The following is a 20,043-nucleotide window of genomic DNA, read 5'->3' on the forward strand; positions in this document are numbered from 1 at the left end:
GGAGCCGGGGGGGCGCGGAGAACAAAAAGTAAAACTTCTGCTGTTCCCAGTCCTGCAGCCCCAGCCCAGCCGTCCCCCGCGGGCGTGGCAGGTCCTGAGTCAGGGCCTGTCCGTGGCCAGCATCCCTGCTGGGCGATTGAGCAGCGGGAAGCTGGTTGGACCCAGTCTCAAACTTAACCCTAATCTAGCACCCGGGCAGGCCTCCTGGGTTGCAGGGACTTGAGAAAAGGCAGAGTTCTCAGGTCCTAGGAAGCTGGGGCACGCTGGCGTGACAAGCGTCCCGGAGAAAGCCAAGCCCTCGGGGAGCTGGGGACCGCAGCAGGGCTGCAGTCACATCCTGCGCGGGTGGGCGGCTGGCCAGGCCCCGCAGTTGTTTCGGGACGCGCCGAGCTTCGCCGCTCTTCCAGCGGCTCCGCTGCCAGAGCTAGCCCGAGCCCGGTTCTGGGGCGAAAATGCCTGCCCTTCACATCGAAGATTTGCCAGAGAAGGAAAAACTGAAAATGGAAGTTGAGCAGCTTCGCAAAGAAGTGAAGTTGCAGAGACAACAAGTAAGTTGGCTGTTCCGGAATATTTCCTTCTCTGAAATGAAGCAGGGTCCGATTTTTCCTGCTTAGTAACAGTAAAGCAAATAGTTTAGCTTATTTTTTCCCCCTTTTTGTAGCTTCTCTTCTCACCACCCTTTGGCAGTGCCTGGGGACTGCCAGCTGATGTGGGGAAATCCTAGGAGGTAGAGGAGGGAGCAAGGATCTGATAAGTAATTTAAGGCCAAATGTCCTAACTTTTAAGATGCCTAGGAAGGGGAAAATAGACAAGAAATCTTGCTTTCCATTAGACAGCTGTTTTTCAAAACTCACTTGTAGGAAAAAAGCGGATAGCTACTTGGTTCTTTGATCTTTTACACTACTAGAAAGGATGATATTTGAAAGAAATTTTCTAAAACCGTATTTTAAAGTCTTACAAGTACATTATTTAATTTTGAATTTCACCAGTGGCCTTCAGTGATATGCAAAGAACAGTCCACCGAAATTTGGGAGCAAAATATTAGAATTTCTATATTTATTTGTAAATCTCATCCCTTTATAATTTTCACTTTATGTTTTATTAGTATGCGATTAATACAGTAGTATCTGTACTTATTTATAAATAATTATACATACACTGTGGTGCATATGAAAAATTTTTTTAGTGATCACAATTTTAAAGTTTTAGAGACTATTGATAGAGATTACCATTTCATTGAGAACATATGACCCAGTATTCAATACTCTCCACTGAAACGTCTTGGGAGTTTTATAAGTTTTACTTCAATTTCTTACTGGTCATCAAGACCTTCCTTCAGACACTAATCCCTCTTCCTGTTTTAACTCAATCAGGCATCCTGTAGACTAGGAAAGGTCTTTGAATAGATATTGTTTAAAGATAATTAACCTTTCCTCTTCAGCAAGAAAATTTTGAACTGATCTTATTTATTATGGTTTAGCACTAGAAAAAAATTAAGAAAAACAATGGAAATGAAGCATTATAATATGCTCACTTGCCTTCCTGTTCTAGTTATAATAAATCTGTTAAGGGCAAGAGTCTTCACTGTTGAGTGATGATTAGAAGATGCAGGCATTTTTGTATTTTACTTTTTACATATTTCTTTTCTCAAATTTAACCTTTCACATCCAAATCCCGGCTCTTCCTACCTTTTATAATGAGCTGTCCCTTCTATCATGTTAAGGGTTTGTAGCTTTAAAAATACCAATGCGTTTAAAGGGGAAAAAAAGGAAGTTACACTACCCAATCAATAAGCACGCTTCTTGAAACCTTAAGGGACCCATTTCATGGATGGCGAAGTTCCCAGTACAGCAAGTGCTGGCCACTTAGATATGTTCACACAATAAACCTTAGGAGTTACATATTAAACAGAGTTTCATATGCTGAAGTACAGCATTGTCTACGCAAGGTTCTAATATCTTAATATTTGGTATCACTGTGCAGAACTTAGGAAAAAAGACAAACGTCTTCTACTTAGAGTTTTAAGTTAGCTATTGCACAGTGATGTGGATGCAACCGACTATGTAAAAAATGACTGTATCATTCATTAGCAGTTTCTCCCTGCTAGCCAGCCTGACCCTTTAGGACACGGCCTGTGGCATCAACTTCCCACCTCCAGAAACCTCAAGTGTATGCCAGAGGGAGAAAAAACTCTGGATATATGTAACCTTAGGAAATACAGAAAGAGGCATCTAAATCTCAACAATAATATTAAGACATTTGATTATACACTTGGAATTATACATTATTATTGCTAGGCAAGCATTAGAATGCTTAGAGATCATTCATCTCCCTCACTTTAAGGATTAAAAAAAACTTGAGTCCCACAAAGGCTAACTAGCTCCACATTTAAGACCACAGAGATAGATAGTGATAGGGCAGGTACTAAAACATTCTTCTGCTCATTCCCAGTCCATTATTCAGTCAATAAATAGTTAACATCTGGGCTACGTGTTCAGTCCTTAACTTAGGCCCAGACAAAACTTGCAAGTTGCGTTCTGGCTGTAGTTAAATGTTTATCAAACATATCCTCTTGATTATGGAAGGAAATGTATCAGAGGAGCAATTACTCACATTTGGAGGTTACAGACCTCTTCTGAAACCTAATGAAAAAACCTTGTAAGAAAAGATTCAATGTAGGGAGCATGTATCTTGCTGAGAAATTAACCTGGGACCACAGACCCTAAGTTATGACACGTGCATTATCAACTCTAAAAATTCACTTAAAATGCATGCACTCTGAATGTCAACAAACGAGAGCAAATGTTACCTGAAAGAATTGTATTTGAAAGATTTTATTTTGCCAGATTTTAAGTCACACAACTACATCACCTAGTTTTCAATTTGAGGTCAGAGGCTTCCACACTGATTTGCAGAGGATAATCATTTGGGGTGTGGAAGTAAAATGTTAACATTGCTATTTCTGTTTAGTTTTAAACCTCACCCATTTATAATTTCCAGTTTATGTTTTTTAATTTTGCATGATGTATTAACAAAGCAGTGTCTGTACTTATTTGTAGTTAAAAATTATATTCATTTTGGGATACATATGCAAACATGTTTTAGTAGTAACCGTTAAAACAGTTTGAGGTTACTAATTTAGATTACTAATTCAATGGGAACATTTGCCCAGTTTTCATGGGTCTCCATTTAAATTTGCTGGTGCGGCCCGGCGCGGTGTCCCACGCCTGTAATCCCAGCACTTTGGGAGGCCAAGGCGGGCGGATCACGAGGTCAGGAGATCAAGACCATGCTGGCTAACATGGTGAAACCCCGTCTCTACTAAAAATACAAAAAATTAGCCAGGCGTGGTGGTGGGCGCCTGTAGTCCCAGCTACTCGGGAGGCTGAGGCAGGAGAATGGCTAGAATCCGGGAGGCGGAGCTTGCAGTGAGCCGAGATCCTGCCACTGCACTCCAGCCTGGGCAATAGAGCAAGACTCCATCTCAAAAAGAAATAAATAATTAAATTAAATTAAATTAAATTAAATTTTCTGGTACTTCTGTAATTTTTACTTTAAATTTCTTACTAGCAATACAGGCCTTCATTAAAACCCTAATTTCTTTTCTTTTGTTTTTATTCTTTTTTTAACTCATTCTTGCAACCTGTCTTTTAAGGATAGATAGACTTTTTGAAGAAACTATTCTTTTAAGAATAGACTTTTTGAAGACACTATTCAATTTTTTCTCCATCTCAGAAAAAAAATTATTCTCAGATAAGCCTAATAAGTCTCAGATAAGTCTTTTATTATGATCATTGCCCTCATGCAGCAGGAAGAAATTCTCAGGAGCAACACAGAGTGCAATATTTGGACAATTCCAATCTTTCCAGAATCAGGCTTTTTCCAAAGCTTATATCATTTCGTGAAATTTCAGAACATGGCACACACCCATAAGTGAGAATCGTGGCATTACACACCCCAAAACATTTGGGGATTATCTACTACTGCACCTGCTCATTAGCATGGAAAATTAAAATAAGAGTATATTTCAGTTCCTAAAATATTGTAGACATGGCATAATTGTATTTTAGCAGAGGAAGGAAATCATATGAGACACAATGGAAAAAAACTGCTGGAGATGATTTATTTAATGCAGTGACTTTCAAACATTTTTTAATTTGACCAACGACCAACAGTAAGAAATATATTTTACATAGGTTGCATCATAGGTATAGTAATAGAATAAAAATATTAGAGTGCAGAGCCCAGATTTTATATATGTATTATATATATAATATATACACACACACGCACATATATATATAAATGTAAAAAAATGTTTAAAAACTTCTTGTATTCAATTATACTTATTTCATTAAGGCGTAGGGACAAAGTTTAAACAACCCTAACCTAATATATTCTCTTTTTTTTCTGTACTTAAGGTGTCTAAATGTTCTGAAGAAATAAAGAACTATATTGAAGAACGTTCTGGAGAGGATCCTCTAGTAAAGGGAATTCCAGAAGACAAGAACCCCTTTAAAGAAAAAGGCAGCTGTGTTATTTCATAAATAACTTGGGAGAAACTGCATCCTAAGTGGAAGAACTAGTTTGTTTTAGTTTTCCCAGATAAAACCAACATGCTTTTTAAGGAAGGAAGAATGAAATTAAAAGGAGACTTTCTTAAGCACCATATAGATAGGGTTATGTATAAAAGCATATGTGCTACTCATCTTTGCTCACTATGCAGTCTTTTTTAAGAGGGCAGAAAGTATCAGATGTACAATTATGGAAATAAGAACATTACTTGAGCATGACACTTCTTTCAGTATATTGCTTGATGCTTCAAATAAAGTTTTGTCTTGGGAAGATGAGTGTTGGTGATTTAAGAAGACACTTTTCATGCATTAACTTTTATATTTCTCCCCGTAATCTTTTGGGTGTGGAGTATGATTGGGTTTGGAATATGATTCAGAAGGTTAGGTGGTTCGACAGATCACATCTCCAAACTCTGCGTCAATGGTTTAGAGTGCTGAGTTCTGACCTCTGGAACATGTTTGATCTAACCTTAACTATTAAGAAACTGAGCAGCTAGAATTCCTATAACATTGACAGAAGTCAGATTATCTGAGTCAGGAACAAGGCCAAGCCACATCTATGTTAGTACTTCCCTAGTTTATCATCATTTAGATCTTCTTAATAGTGTTCCTGTAGTAGTAGCCTTGAAGAAAATACTGAGTTGGGGTTCAGGAAGAGTGCCCTGCCTCTCTGCAGTGTAGTGGCCAGGCCAGCCCTGGCTTTGAGAGCCAGTACTTATTCCTGCACAGAGCTACATCTCCCATGTGCTCTCCAGGTCTTGGGCATGGCACTACTCCAGTTCTGTGGCATTGGTGCAGACACTTGGACCTCTGCACTCGTGCTTGCCAGCATTTTCCAGCAGGCCTGGGCCAAACATGCCTTTTTTTCTTCTCCTCCAAAGGAACCAGTGAATCTTTGCCCACTTTAAAGATTAGTTGGTCTTTTTCTTACTGATTTGTAGGAATTCTTCATATATTCTGGCCATTTATTCGTGTTTGGTGATATGTGTTGCGAATACCTTCTCCCAGTCTGTGGCTTACCTTTTCATAGTGACCTTCCCTTCAGTGGTTTTATCCTGCAGGGCAACACGTCAGAGTATAACTCCTGCTCAAGTTCATAACAAAGGTACCTGAAGCCCAAACCTCACAAAAAGGGACCTTTCTTTCTCACCTTGAGCATTCTCCTGCTTTCTTCTCTGTCTTTTGGGTCAAAATTGCTCCAAGTTTGAGCCAAAAGAAAAACGTGGAAAACCCCTTGCTGGTTAGCTCTAGCTCAAATGGACTTAGTTATTAACTTGACCTGCAATTTTCAATGTGGCACCAGAAGCCAATATTTCTCCTTGACTAGCTCTTTTCTCCCACTTACACATGTAGGTATACCTTACTATCAAGCGAGAGAGGTGCCTGTAACCTGTAGCAGCTTTCTAAAGTATATCAGCATCCTCGTTCTGAAATTCCTTTCCTTTCCCTCTCTGGGAAAGAACAGAATACCCCAGGCTTTTGAAAAATAGTTTACACAGACCAAAAGCAGGAACTATTTCCTTCAGTTTCCTGACACTGTCCAAGTGATGACATCAATTGGCATTACTGAGAGCCCAGGGATAATTTTAGCCCAAAACTACTACTCCTAGGAAGGAGTAGTATGATCTACTACTCTTAGGAAGGATTTAGGAATAGTAAAGGTGTATTTCTTCCAAACAGCATAGAACTATTAGTACTATTAGTCATTTAACATTTAACATGGCATGGGATTTTAGAGCTTTGGTGCCTGTAAAGTTTTACTTTTATTAGCTGTTTCATTTCTTTGCACTCATAAAAGCAAACATTTATTCCGGTTACTGGCAAGGCAGATTAAATCACCTGCTTCTTTCATGAAAGGCCAAGACAATACATTTATTCCCTAACTTGTTGGGGGTTGTGATTACAAGTCTATATCCTGATTTCTATTAGCACATTCAGCTATCCATTCGTGTACACTCCCAAGTCCTAGCTTTTGCTCTTCATGTCTCTTTCAACCATATGATCAATCAGTCAGACGACTTCTGGTTTTTCCTGAATAAATATCTAATCTTGTAGGTGCTTCTATTAAATATAATTCTGTTTCTTTTTCTTACCATTTATCATTATAGCCCAGCCAACATGTAGAAGTGCAATAAAAATATTTTAATTTTCAACTGTTCAACTGCTAAAATTATTAGCTTGTATTAAAAAAAGAAAAAATACATCCACTATATATTTAGATATAAATGTAACCTTTGGTGACTGATAATTTGTTAAGTAGAATTTAAATTATGTATCCAATTTATTCAAAGTGTATAGTTGTGTAATTATTTACTATTTGATTAAAAATAGTTATCATGCATTGTGTAGTGAGACTTAGGTTCTATAAACTCATATAGAATTAGAAAAATCAGGCCGGGCAGGGTGGCTCACGCCTATAATCCCAGCACTTTGGGAGGCTGAGGCAGGCGGATCACGAGGTCAGGAATTCGAGACCACCCTGACCAACATGATGAAACCCCGTCTCTCCTTAAAAATACACAAAAAATTAGCCAGGTGTGGTGGCACGCACATGTAATCCTAGCTACTCAGGAGGCTGAGGCAGGAGAATCACTTGAACCCTGGAGGCGGAGGTTGCAGTCAGCAGAGATCACGCCACTGCACTCCAGCCTGGGCGACAGAACAAGACTCCATCTCAAAAAAAAAAAAAGAAAAAAGAAAAATTGGGCTTTTCTGTTTCTAGGCAGAAGCTACCTTACAAGCTCACCCACACTTGGTATTGTGAGACCAAATTTTTTTGTATGCTAGATGCAAATTAATATCTCACAGTTGTCTAAATTTGCATTTCTTTGATTTCCAATGATTTTTAGTCAGTTTTCGTGTGTGTCAATTTTCTCTTTTGAAGTTGCCTGTTCTCCTCCTTTGCTGGCAACCACTAATTTGTTCTCCATCTCTATAATTAGGTTACGACTGCTGCATAAATCAAATCATACAGTAGCTATCCTTTTGAGGTTGGCTATTATCATTCAGTATAATTTCTTTGAGGTTCATCCAGGTTGGTTGTGTGTATCAATAGTTTATTCCTTTTTATTGCTGAGTAGTATTTTATGCTACAGAGGTGCCACAATTTACCAATTTATCCATCAAAGAATGTCTGGGTTGTTTTCAGTTCTCTGCTAATGCAAGTAGAGGTGCTGTGAACATTCATGTACAGATTTTTGTATGAAGATAAGTCTTTGCTCATCCAGAATAAATTTTTAGGAATACATTTGCCAGGTTCCATGGTAAATTTATATTTACTTTTTAAAAAAACTACCAACCTGTTTTCCACAGTGATTGTACCATTTTACATTCCCATAAGCAATGTATGAGCAACTCAGTTTCTCTACATCTTCATCAATATTTGGTGTTATCACTATTTTTCGTTTTAGCTATTGTGGATAGTAATATCTCATTATGGTTTTAATTTTATCTCTCTGATGGCTAATGATTTTGAACATTTTTCGTGTATTTGCTATGTGTATACCCTCTTTGATGAAATGTCTATTCTTGTGTTTTGCTTATTTCTAATTTGTTTATTTAATGTTGAGTTTTGAGGGTTCTTTATATATTTGGGATATAAGACCTTATTAGATATGTGATTTGTAAATATTTTCTTCTATTCTATAATTTGTTTTTTAAACCTTTTAATGCTTTTTTTAATCTTACAGAGTAGATGTTTTCAATTTGATGAGGTCCAGTTTATCCATTTTTTGTCTTATAGATCAAGATTTGGCTGTCAAGTCTAAAAAATATTTATCTATTCCTCATCCCAAAGACTTTCACCTGTGTTTCTTCTAAAAATTTTATTGTTTTATGTTTTATATTTAGATCTCTAATCCATTTTAGTTAATTTTTGTATGAGGTGTGAAGTTTAAATATAGGCCTGCTCGCCCCTTCCTTCCTTCCTTCCTTCCTTCCTTCCTTCCTTTCTTCTTTCTTTCTTTCTTTGCCAGTAGTCTAATTGCTCTAGGATCACTTATTGAAAAGGTTATTCCTTCTCCATTTAATTGCTTTTGCTACTTTGCCAAAAATTAACTGGGCATATTTGTGTGAATCTATTTCTAGGTGTCCTTTTCTATTTTATTCATTTATGTATTTATTCCTTTACCAGCTCCACACCGTCTTGATTTCTACCACGATATAATAGGTAGTAACATCAGGAACAGAGATTCTTCATACTTTATTCAATCTTTTTCAAAATTGTTTTGACTATTATGTGGGCTTTCTCTTTTCATGTAGAATTTTACAATATTTATGTCTACCAAGTAAATACAGGGTCTCAGCAGTAGAGTGGAGATGACAGATAATAGAATCAGTAGGCCTGAACACAAATGTATAGGATTTTCTCAATCTGAACAGCAGAGAGCAGATAGGTTTTTAAAAATGAACAGATCCACAGTAATACGTAGAGCAGTAACAAGAGATCTAGCACTGGCATAATCAGAGTCCAGGAAGAAAAGGAGAAGAGGGTGGGAATGAAAAAGTAGTAAAAGAAAAGTAGTGGATAAAAATGTACAGAATTGGGGGGGAGGAGCCAAGATGGCCGAATAGAAACAGCTCCGGTCTACAACTCCCAGCGTGAGCGACGCAGAAGACGGGTGATTTCTGCATTTCCATCTGAGGTACCGGGTTTATCACACTAGGGAGTGCCAGACAGTGGGCGCAGGCCAGTGGGTGCGCCCACCGTGCACGAGCCGAAGCAGGGCGAGGCATTGCCTCACTTGGGAAGCGCGAGGGGTCAAGGAGTTCCCTTTCTGAGTCAAAGAAAGGGGCGACGGACGCACCTGGAAAATCAGGTCACTCCCACCCGAATATTGCGCTTTCCAGACCGGCTTAAAAAACGGCGAACCACGAGATTATATCCCACACCTGGCTCGGAGGGTCCTACGCCCACGGAATCTCGCTGATTGCTAGCACAGCAGTCTGAGATCAAACTGCAAGGCGGCAGCGAGGCTGGGGGAGGGGCGCCCACCATTGCCCAGGCTTGCTTAGGTAAACAAAGCAGCCGGGAAGCTCCAACTGGGTGGAGCCCACCACAGCTCAAGGAGGCCTACCTGCCTCTGTAGGCTCCACCTCTGGGGGCAGGGCACAGACAAACAAAAAGACAGCAGTAACCTCTGCAGACTTAAGTGTCCCTGTCTGACAGCTTTGAAGAGAGCAGTGGTTCTCCCAGCACGCAGCTGGAGATCTGAGAACCGGCAGACTGCCTTCTCAAGTGAGTCCTTGACCCCTGACCCCCGAGCAGCCTAACTGGGAGGCACCCCCCAGCAGGGGCACACTGACACCTCACACAGCAGGGTATTCCAACAGACCTGCAGCTGAGGGTCCTGTCTGTTAGAAGGAAAACTAACAAACAGAAAGGACATCCACACCGAAAACCCATCTCTACATCACCATCATCAAAGACCAAAAGTAGATAAAACCACAAAGATGGGGAAAAAACAGAACAGAAAAACTGGAAACTCTAAAACGCAGAGCGCCTCTCCTCCTCCAAAGGAACGCAGTTCCTCACCAGCAACGGAACAGAGCTGGATGGAGAATGACTTTGACGAGCTGAGAGAAGAAGGCTTCAGACGATCAAATTACTCTGAGCTACAGGAGGACATTCAAACCAAAGGCAAAGAAGTTGAAAACTTTGAAAAAAATTTAGAAGAATGTATAACTAGAATAACCAATACAGAGAAGTGCTTAAAAGAGCTGATGGAGCTGAAAACCAAGGCTCGAGAACTACGTGAAGAATGCAGAAGCCTCAGGAGCCGATGCGATCAACTGGAAGAAAGGGTATCAGCAATGGAAGATGAAATGAATGAAATGAAGCGAGAAGGGAAGTTTAGAGAAAAAAGAATAAAAAGAAATGAGCAAAGCCTCCAAGAAATATGGGACTATGTGAAAAGACCAAATCTACGTCTGATTGGTGTACCTGAAAGTGATGGGGAGAATGGAACCAAGTTGGAAAACACTCTGCAGGATATTATCCAGGAGAACTTCCCCAATCTAGCAAGGCAGGCCAACGTTCAGATTGAGGAAATACAGAGAACGCCACAAAGATACTCCTCGAGAAGAGCAACTCCAAGACACATAATTGTCCGATTCACCAAAGTTGAAATGAAGGAAAAAATGTTAAGGGCAGCCAGAGAGAAAGGTCGGGTTACCCTCAAAGGGAAGCCCATCAGACTAACAGCGGATCTCTCGGCAGAAACCCTACAAGCCAGAAGAGAGTGGGGGCCAATATTCAACATTCTTAAAGAAAAGAATTTTCAACCCAGAATTTCATATCCATCCAAACTAAGCTTCATAAGTGAAGGAGAAATAAAATACTTCACAGACAAGCAAATGCTGACCGATTTTGTCACCACTAGGCCTGCCCTAAAAGAGCTCCTGAAGGAAGCGCTAAACATGGAAAGGAACAACCAGTACCAGCCGCTGCAAAATCATGCCAAAATGTAAAGACCATCAAGACTAGGAAGAAACTGCATCAACTAACGAGCAAAATCACCAGCTAACATCATAATGACAGGATCAAATTCACACATAACAATATTAACTTTAAATGTAAATGGACTAAATTCTCCAATTAAAAGACACAGACTGGCAAACTGGATAAAGAGTCAAGACCCATCAGTGTGCTGTATTCAGGAAACCCATCTCACGTGCAGAGACACACATAGGCTCAAAATAAAAGGATGGAGGAAGATCTACCAAGCAAATGGAAAACAAAAAAAGGCAGGGGTTGCAATCCTAGTCTCTGATAAAACAGACTTTAAACCAACAAAGATCAAAAGAGACGAAGAAGGCCATTACCTAATGGTAAAGGGATCAATTCAACAAGAAGAGCTAACTATCCTAAATATATATGCACCCAATACAGGAGCACCCAGATTCATAAAGCAAGTCCTGAGTGACCTACAAAGAGACTTAGACTCCCACACATTAATAATGGGAGACTTTAACACCCCACTGTCAACATTAGACAGATCAACGAGACAGAAAGTCAACAGGGATACCCAGGAATTGAACTCAGCTCTGCACCAAGTGGACCTAATAGACATCTACAGAACTCTCCACCCCAAATCAACACAATATACATTTTTTTCTGCACCACACCACACCTATTCCAAAATTGACCACATAGTTGGAAGTAAAGCTCTCCTCAGCAAATGTAAAAGAACAGAAATTATAACAAACTATCTCTCAGACCACAGTGCAATCAAACTAGAACTCAGGATTAAGAATCTCACTCAAAGCCGCTCAACTACATGGAAACTGAACAACCTGCTCCTGAATGACTACTGGGTACATAACGAAATGAAGGCAGAAATAAAGATGTTCTTTGAAACCAACGAGAACAAAGACACAACATACCAGAATCTCTGGGATGCATTCAAAGCAGTGTGTAGAGGGAAATTTATAGCACTAAATGCCCACAAGAGAAAGCAGGAAACATCCAAAATTGACACCCTAACATCACAATTAAAAGAACTAGAAAAGCAAGAGCAAACACATTCAAAAGCTAGCTGAAGGCAAGAAATAACTAAAATCAGAGCAGAACTGAAGGAAATAGAGACACAAAAAACCCTTCAAAAAATCAATGAATCCAGGAGCTGGTTTTTTGAAAGGATCAACAAAATTGATAGACCACTAGCAAGACTAATAAAGAAAAAAAGAGAGAAGAATCAAATAGACACAATAAAAAATGATAAAGGGGATATCACCACCGATCCCACAGAAATACAAACTACCATCAGAGAATACTACAAACACCTCTACACAAATAAACTAGAAAATCTAGAAGAAATGGATAAATTCCTCAACACATACACTCTCCCAAGACTAAACCAGGAAGAAGTTGAATCTCTGAATAGACCAATAACAGGAGCTGAAATTGTGGCAATAATCAATAGTTTACCAACCAAAAAGAGTCCAGGACCAGATGGATTCACAGCTGAATTCTACCAGAGGTACAAGGAGGAACTGGTACCATTCCTTCTGAAACTATTCCAATCAATAGAAAAAGAGGGAGTCCTCCCCAACTCATTTTATGAGGCCAGCATCATTCTGATACCAAGCCGGGCAGAGACACAACCAAAAGAGAGAATTTTAGACCAATATCCTTGATGAACATTGATGCAAAAATCCTCAATAAAATACTGGCAAAACGAATCCAGCAGCACATCAAAAAGCTTATCCACCATGATCAAGTGGGCTTCATCCCTGGGATGCAAGGCTGGTTCAATATACGCAAATCAATAAATGTAATCCAGCATATAAACAGAGCCAAAGACAAAAACCACATGATTATCTCAATAGATGCAGAAAAAGCCTTTGACAAAATTCAACAACCCTTCATGCTAAAAACTCTCAATAAATTAGGTATTGATGGGACGTATTTCAAAATAATAAGAGCTATCTATGATAAACCCACAGCCAATATCATACTGAATGGGCAAAAACTGGAAGCATTCCCTTTGAAAACTGGCACAAGACAGGGATGCCGTTTCTCACCACTCCTATTCAACACAGTGTTGGAAGTTCTGGCCAGGGCAATTAGGCAGGAGAAGGAAATAAAGGGTATTCAATTAGGAAAAGAGGAAGTCAAATTGTCCCTGTTTGCAGATGACATGATTGTATATCTAGAAAACCCCATTGTCTAAGCCCAAAATCTCCTTAAGCTGATAAGCAACTTCAGCAAAGTCTCAGGATACAAAATCAATGTACAAAAATCACAAGCATTCTTATACACCAACAACAGACAAACAGAGAGCCAAATAATGAGTGAACTCCCATTCACAATTGCTTCAAAGAGAATAAAATACCTAGGAATCCAACTTACAAGGGATGTGAAGGACCTCTTCAAGGAGAACTACAAACCACTGCTCAATGAAATAAAAGAGGATACAAACAAATGGAAGAACATTCCATGCTCATGGGTAGGAAGAATCAATATCGTGAAAATGGCCATACTGCCCAAGGTAATTTACAGATTCAATGCCATCCCCATCAAGCTACCGATGACTTTCTTCACAGAATTGGAAAAAACTACTTTAAAGTTCATATGGAACCAAAAAAGAGCCCGCATCGCCAAGTCAATCCTACGCCAAAAGAACAAAGCTGGAGGCATCACACTACCTGACTTCAAACTATACTACAAGGCTACAGTAACCAAAACAGCATGGTACTGGTACCAAAACAGAGATATAGATCAATGGAACAGAACAGAGCCCTCAGAAATAACGCCGCATATCTACAACTATCTGATCTTTGACAAACCTGAGAAAAACAAGCAATGGGGAAAGGATTCCCTATTTAATAAATGGTGCTGGGAAAACTGGCTAGCCATATGTAGAAAGCTGAAACTGGATCCCTTCCTTACACCTTATACAAAAATCAATTCAAGATAGATTAAAGATTTAAACATTAGACCTAAAACCATAAAAACCCTAGAAGAAAACCTAGGCATTACCATTCAGGACATAGGCATGGGCAAGGACTTCATGTCCAAAACACCAAAAGCAATGGCAACAAAAGACAAAATTGACAGATGGGATCTAATTAAACTAAAGAGCTTCTGCACAGCAAAAGAAAATACCATCAGAGTGAACAGGCAACCTACAAAATGGGAGAAAATTTTCGCAACCTACTCATCTGACAAAGGGCTAATATCCAGAATCTACAATGAACTCAAACAAATTTACAAGAAAAAAGCAAACAACCCCATCAAAAAGTGGGCGAAGCACATGAACAGACACTTCTCAAAAGAAGACATTTATGCAGCCAAAAAACACATGAAAAAATGCTCATCATCACTGGCCATCAGAGAAATGCAAATCAAAACCACAATGAGATACCATCTCACACCAGTTAGAATGGCAATCATTAAAAAGTCAGGAAACAACAGCTGCTGGAGAGGATGTGGAGAAATAGGAACACTTTTACACTGTTGGTGGGACTGTAAACTAGTTCAACCATTGTGGAAGTCAGTGTGGCGATTCCTCAGGGATCTAGAACTAGAAATACCATTTGACCCAGCCATCCCATTACTGGGTATATACCCAAATGACTATAAATCATGCTGCTATAAAGACACATGCACACGTATGTTTATTGTGGCATTATTCACAATAGCAAAGACTTGGAACCAACCCAAATGTCCAACAATGTTAGACTGGATTAAGAAAATGTGGCACATATACACCATGGAATACTATGCAGCCATAAAAAATGATGAGTTCGTATCCTTTGTAGGGACATGGATGAAATTGGAAATCATCATTCTCAGTAAACTATCGCAAGAACAAAAAACCAAACACCACATATTCTCACTCATAGGTGGGAATTGAACAATGAGATCACATGGACACAGGAAGGGGAATATCACATTCTGGGGACTGTTGTGGGGTGGGGGGAGGGGGAGGGATAGCATTGGGAGATATACCTAATGCTAGATGACGAGTTAGTGGGTGCAGCGCACCAGCATGGCACATGTATACATATGTAACTAACCTGCACAATGTGCACATGTACCCTAAAACTTAAAGTATAATAAAAAAAAATGTACAGAATTTCATAAAAGATGTAAATCTACAAATTCAAGAAGCTTAGCAAATTATAAACATAATAAACCTGAAATAATTCACATTTAGACACATCATAATTAAACATTTTAAAACTAATGACCAAGGAAAAACTTATAAAAGGCCAGGGATAAATGATCCATTATGCATAAAGGAAGATGAATTTGAATTAAGTGGATTCCTCATCAGAAACTCTAGAGGCCAGAGGAAGAGGCATGACATTTTTAAATGCTGAAAGAGAAGAGCTGTAAACATTAAATCCTTTATCAGTGAAAGGATTCTTCAGGAATTAGGAGGAAATAGACATTCTCAAATGAAGGAAAATTAACAGAATTTGTTGCTAGCAGAACTTCTCTTGAAGAATGGCTAAAGGAAACTTTCAAAACAAAAATAAAATGCCAACAACAAAATGCATATATTCTCAGGAAAAAGGAAAAATAAAAGATGAAGGATAAAACATTGAAGCAGACATTATAGACTATCCTTGAACTTGTCAGTTTATTTAATCATACTTCATGGCTGAAGCAAAAGATTTAATACCATCTGATACAGTGTTCAATATAAATAGACATAAAACAACTATATTTAAAAAGTGGAGCAAGTAAAAGGACTTAAATAGAACAACTCTAGTTCTAAAAAAACAGTATTAGAAAAAAAGAACTGTAGGTAATAAATCTATGTTCCTGCCTAGATAGCCTGCCCTGGGAAAGAGAGCTGGGTTGTTTAAGGTAGAACATGCTAAGTACATAGCAAGCTGATTCAAGTCATGGGAGGTCCAATCAAGTAGTGCAAAGATGTGATTAATCAGGATAACTACTTGGCAGAAGAGTGATTGGTCCTGGTTCATATGCTCTGGAACCAATATAATAATAACAATTTTAACCTGTACCAACCAAGTGGGTGAATTTTGCTTTCTTAATAAAAATCATATCACAACTTGAAATTATTATGAACATGATTGTAAACTCTAATTATATGTCAAATAGCTTTTTACATATTTATTCCATGACGTAATCTCTCAGTTTAGCATCAGAAACTATCTAATAGAAGCTACATGAATTACAGAAGAGAGCGTAAAAGAAATCAATCAGACCCTGCAAGGAGTTTTAAGTGATAGTCAACCAGCTCTAAAGAATTGCTTATGGGTACCAAATAATATTTTCTAAGAAGTGATCAATTTGATCCACTGTAAAAACTTGTATGTTTTCTTTAATTGTTCTTTAATAACGTTAGCCATAGGCTTTAGCTTTATCTCACTCTTGTCTCATCACCAGTCTGAGACAGATGATTTTAATAATCTACTTCACAGAGCTGGTTTGGGAGTTAATGGGCTTGATTCTCTAGGCTGTGAACAGAGATCTTTAAATCCATAAAAAATACTCATTTCTTGCCACTCATCACTGTCGGTAAGTGGCTTCACATCCTTTTGGGAAGTAATCAAAGTAAATATCAACATATAAAAATATATCTATTCTAAAGAATTTGTATATTCACTTACACTTTCACAGCTCTGTTTAATATAGTACAGGAAAGAAAGAAAAGGGAGTGGTCCTGCCTTATTAAGTTTTTTGAAATGGTATTGAAACCTATACAGGTCTTAATCTAAGAAAGAAAAATGAAGAGAGAAGAGAAATATTTAAACTTATATTCAATATTTGAAAACTTAACCTGAAAACTCTGATATTGATATAGCTCACTGATTACTTGAGGACAGTTCAAAGTCCATTGTCGTTAATTGTTCCTTCCTTATAACTAAAATTATGTGTCAATGAGGAACATTACAACATGGATGTGTATGCTCTTTGTCAATATCCAGCCTTGTCTTTTCTCTTTTTTGTTTCCATAAATCTTTGAAAGACTGTATGCAATTGAGTTTCCAACTGATTTTGCTTACATATAATATTTGAATATAAAAGCAGATATGAGGTAGAATAAATTAATATTTATTACTATTTAGATTTTTCAATTTGGGGTGGGAAGTAATTTAGACATTTAAAAACCATTCATTTCAATTTTCCCAAACACATGGGTCTGTAAAGATCTGTAAATGTTACCCTTTATAGACAAGTTCAGCCAATTTTTTTTTTGTATTGGCAGTTGAAATTGCCCATACAATTGGCAGTTGAAACAAATGGAATTGGCAATTGAAACAAATGGTAGCAACATTTATTAAGTCCAATTAATTAAACCAATCTTATGTACAACGTGTAAGGGGATTAACTATTTGCAAAGAGGAGTAATAAGTGAATGATTACAGTAAAACTAGGACATTTCTAACTTCTGGTGACATTTCATAGGAGGATAGACAGTATCTTAAATGAAGCAGAAGAATTTGTGAAGTATTAAACTAAGAAGAAAAAAATTAACTTATTGGGTGCAGCTTGGCAGGCCAAGAAGACATTTATCAAGTTTATATAGGAACAGGAGGAACTTGCTAATTAATTGAGTACACTGTCTTTGGTAAAAAAGCTTTGGAATATCTTTTCAGCCACTGTGAGTAATGAATTACCCCAAATTCAATGACTGAAAACAATGCATTTATTGCTTGTGAGTCTACCAGCCGGCTTATCTGGGCCTGACTCTGTTGAGCTTGGCTGGTTTCACTCATTTGTGGTCAGCTGGTAGATCAGCTTGGAGCTGACGGGTTAGTTGGGTGTTGGCAAGAAGATGTTTGGGGCAAAGGGGGTGATGGGGTCAGGTGTCTTTCATCCTTCAACAAGATTCCTTGGGCTTGTTCTCATGGCATGGCAGGCTTCTAAGCAAAAGAGATTAGAAGCGTGAAATGTGTCTGAAGGCCTACGGAAAGAACTGGCACACCATTACTTTCATTGCATTCAATTGCCCACATCAAGACTCAAATCCAACCCATATTCAAGGGGAAGGAAAATACATGACCCTTCTTGAGTGGGGAAGCTGCAAATTCACATGGCAAGAAGCATGAATACAAGGAAGGGTGGAAAGTTCAGGTCATTTGCAATCAATCCACCTCATTAGATAAGGAATTTTGTCTCAAACATGGGCTGTGGAAGCCAATTAGAATGACCTAGGAATATGTGGGAGTGGGGTTGAAGGATATTCCATCAGGATAAACTAGAAGGTTCTGATGCTAAACACAAAAAGTGGGGATGTTCAGTGTACAGATGTATAATAATTCAAAAAGATTGGTAGGGGGAGGATTTGAAATCTATTATGAGAGAAGAATCAAAATGAATTAGTTTCAGGAACTTGACAAACCCTCCCAGCTAATGTAGCAAAGCCTAATTTAACCTAGGGGAAAATAAGCAGCCTCCTAAAAATTAATTTTACTAATAGACATATCAATTCCTGGAAAGCAGGACTGCAGGATCTGATCATATCCCTTTTGTGTCTTTTGTTATTGAGTAGAAATAATTCTTGCAGCTTGATCACCTCTTCATGCTGAAAGATTCATATTTAATAGAGCCAGACTCAGTGGAGTACCAAGTTTTCATTTGTTCCCAATACTAGTCAGTCACTTTGGTGAGGGTAAATACTACAATAGGCAAATTTTGCTAGTATTTCAAAAACTGATACATTGTGCCCCTCTGCCTTCCACCCACCCCTAACTCAACCTTTGGAACAGTCTTCTTTGCTTTCTAGTCTTTTCCTAATATTCGGTCTCAGGTAGCAGAGATGAGAAAGATGCCCAGAGAATTGGGGTTTGCTATTTAATCTACGCTTCATTTCCCAAATTTGCTTCTGTTTCAGTTCTGTCTGAACGTGGACTTTAGAGAGACTCCTATTGATATTTCTTTGCCTGCATGCCTTTATTGGAGGATCCTACTCCCCTTGAAACAATACATTTCTCTTAATAAAACTGAACTCTTTCTCTGTAATCCTGATCAATATTTCTCAGGCTTCTGCTTCCTTTTACTGTGCTGAGAGTTTTTCACATAATTCCTCATATTTTGCTATAGTGAAAGGTACAGTTTATCTAAAAAAGGAGTTTGCTAATACTTTTTGATTAATAAGTAACACAGTCACAAGTTTGAGGACACAAATCATGAGCTTAAAGCATTACATAGCCTTGGTGCATCCATTGACTTGGTAGCTGACCCTGGAAATATGGGATTCTTTTCACCCTTTTAGAAAGACATTTTCCAAAACAGACCTCTCTTTGAAGAATTTAGTTGAGTGTCTGGAATCTAAAATTTATAACATTATCATGCATTTGTATAAACTAAAAAATAGATAAAAGGTTATGCATTTGTCATCTACTGGAAGGGAGGTAAGGTAATATTATAAATGCATTTTGCTGAAGTTATAAATCATAATGGTGTTACTAGCTCAGGGGCTGCCAAACTTTTTCTGTAAAGAGCCAGATAGCAAACATTTTAGCCTTTGCAGGACTACCATCTCTGTGACAACTACTTTAATATAAAAGCAGCCACAGGCAATGAAATACATAAACCAATGGGTGTGGTTGTGTTCCAAAAAAACCATTTTTTATAAAAACAAGCAGCAGGCTGAATTTGGCCCACAGCCATAGTCTGCTGACTCCTTCGCTAGATCAGTGTTTTTCAAACTACATATTAGAACCCATTATTAGTGGTCAGTTTTGTGAAATGTAACAAATATTTTGAGTAAGATAAAATCAAATAAAGTAAAATATCAGCATATATTCCATTGAATAAAAGGACATATCATATGAAATATATGTATGTGTTTGAGTCAATATTCAATTTTTTTTTGTAGGCTCCAGTCATGGAATTTTGAAGGCTGCTGGTCAAGAGCAATGAAACTGAGTCCAGCTTTGGATAGTGTGTAGTAATGAATTAACCTTGCCCAAAGAGAGATCCGGCCTTTGCCCTTGGCCACTGGGGAGTAACCTCTAAGCCCTTTGAAAGTTCTGCTTGACA

The 20,043-nt window shown here is 38.3% G+C and overlaps 1 protein-coding gene across 1 annotated transcript; it reads left to right on the forward strand.

Annotated features, from left to right (window-relative positions):
* Nucleotides 1-4,845, forward strand: GNG11 (G protein subunit gamma 11). Its single transcript, XM_001168359.5, has 2 exons — nt 1-548; nt 4,422-4,845. Exons 1-2 carry the CDS (start codon nt 453-455, stop codon nt 4,545-4,547), a joined length of 222 nt encoding a protein of 73 aa, XP_001168359.1. The 5' UTR covers nt 1-452; the 3' UTR covers nt 4,548-4,845.
* The last annotated feature ends 15,198 nt before the right edge of the window (nt 4,846-20,043 follow it).

Source organism: Pan troglodytes, chromosome 6 (assembly GCF_028858775.2).
Source record: "Pan troglodytes isolate AG18354 chromosome 6, NHGRI_mPanTro3-v2.0_pri, whole genome shotgun sequence".
Lineage (NCBI taxonomy): Eukaryota > Metazoa > Chordata > Mammalia > Primates > Hominidae > Pan > Pan troglodytes.

What these genes read in the sequence shown, in the direction of transcription:
- GNG11 (XM_001168359.5), top strand. Translation starts at nt 453, where the DNA reads ATGCCTGCCCTTCACATCGAAGATTTGCCAGAGAAGGAAAAACTGAAA. An exon ending in TGAAGTTGCAGAGACAACAA is followed by an intron (nt 549 to 4,421) that starts GTAAGTTGGCTG and finishes TCTGTACTTAAG; the next exon opens with GTGTCTAAATGTTCTGAAGA.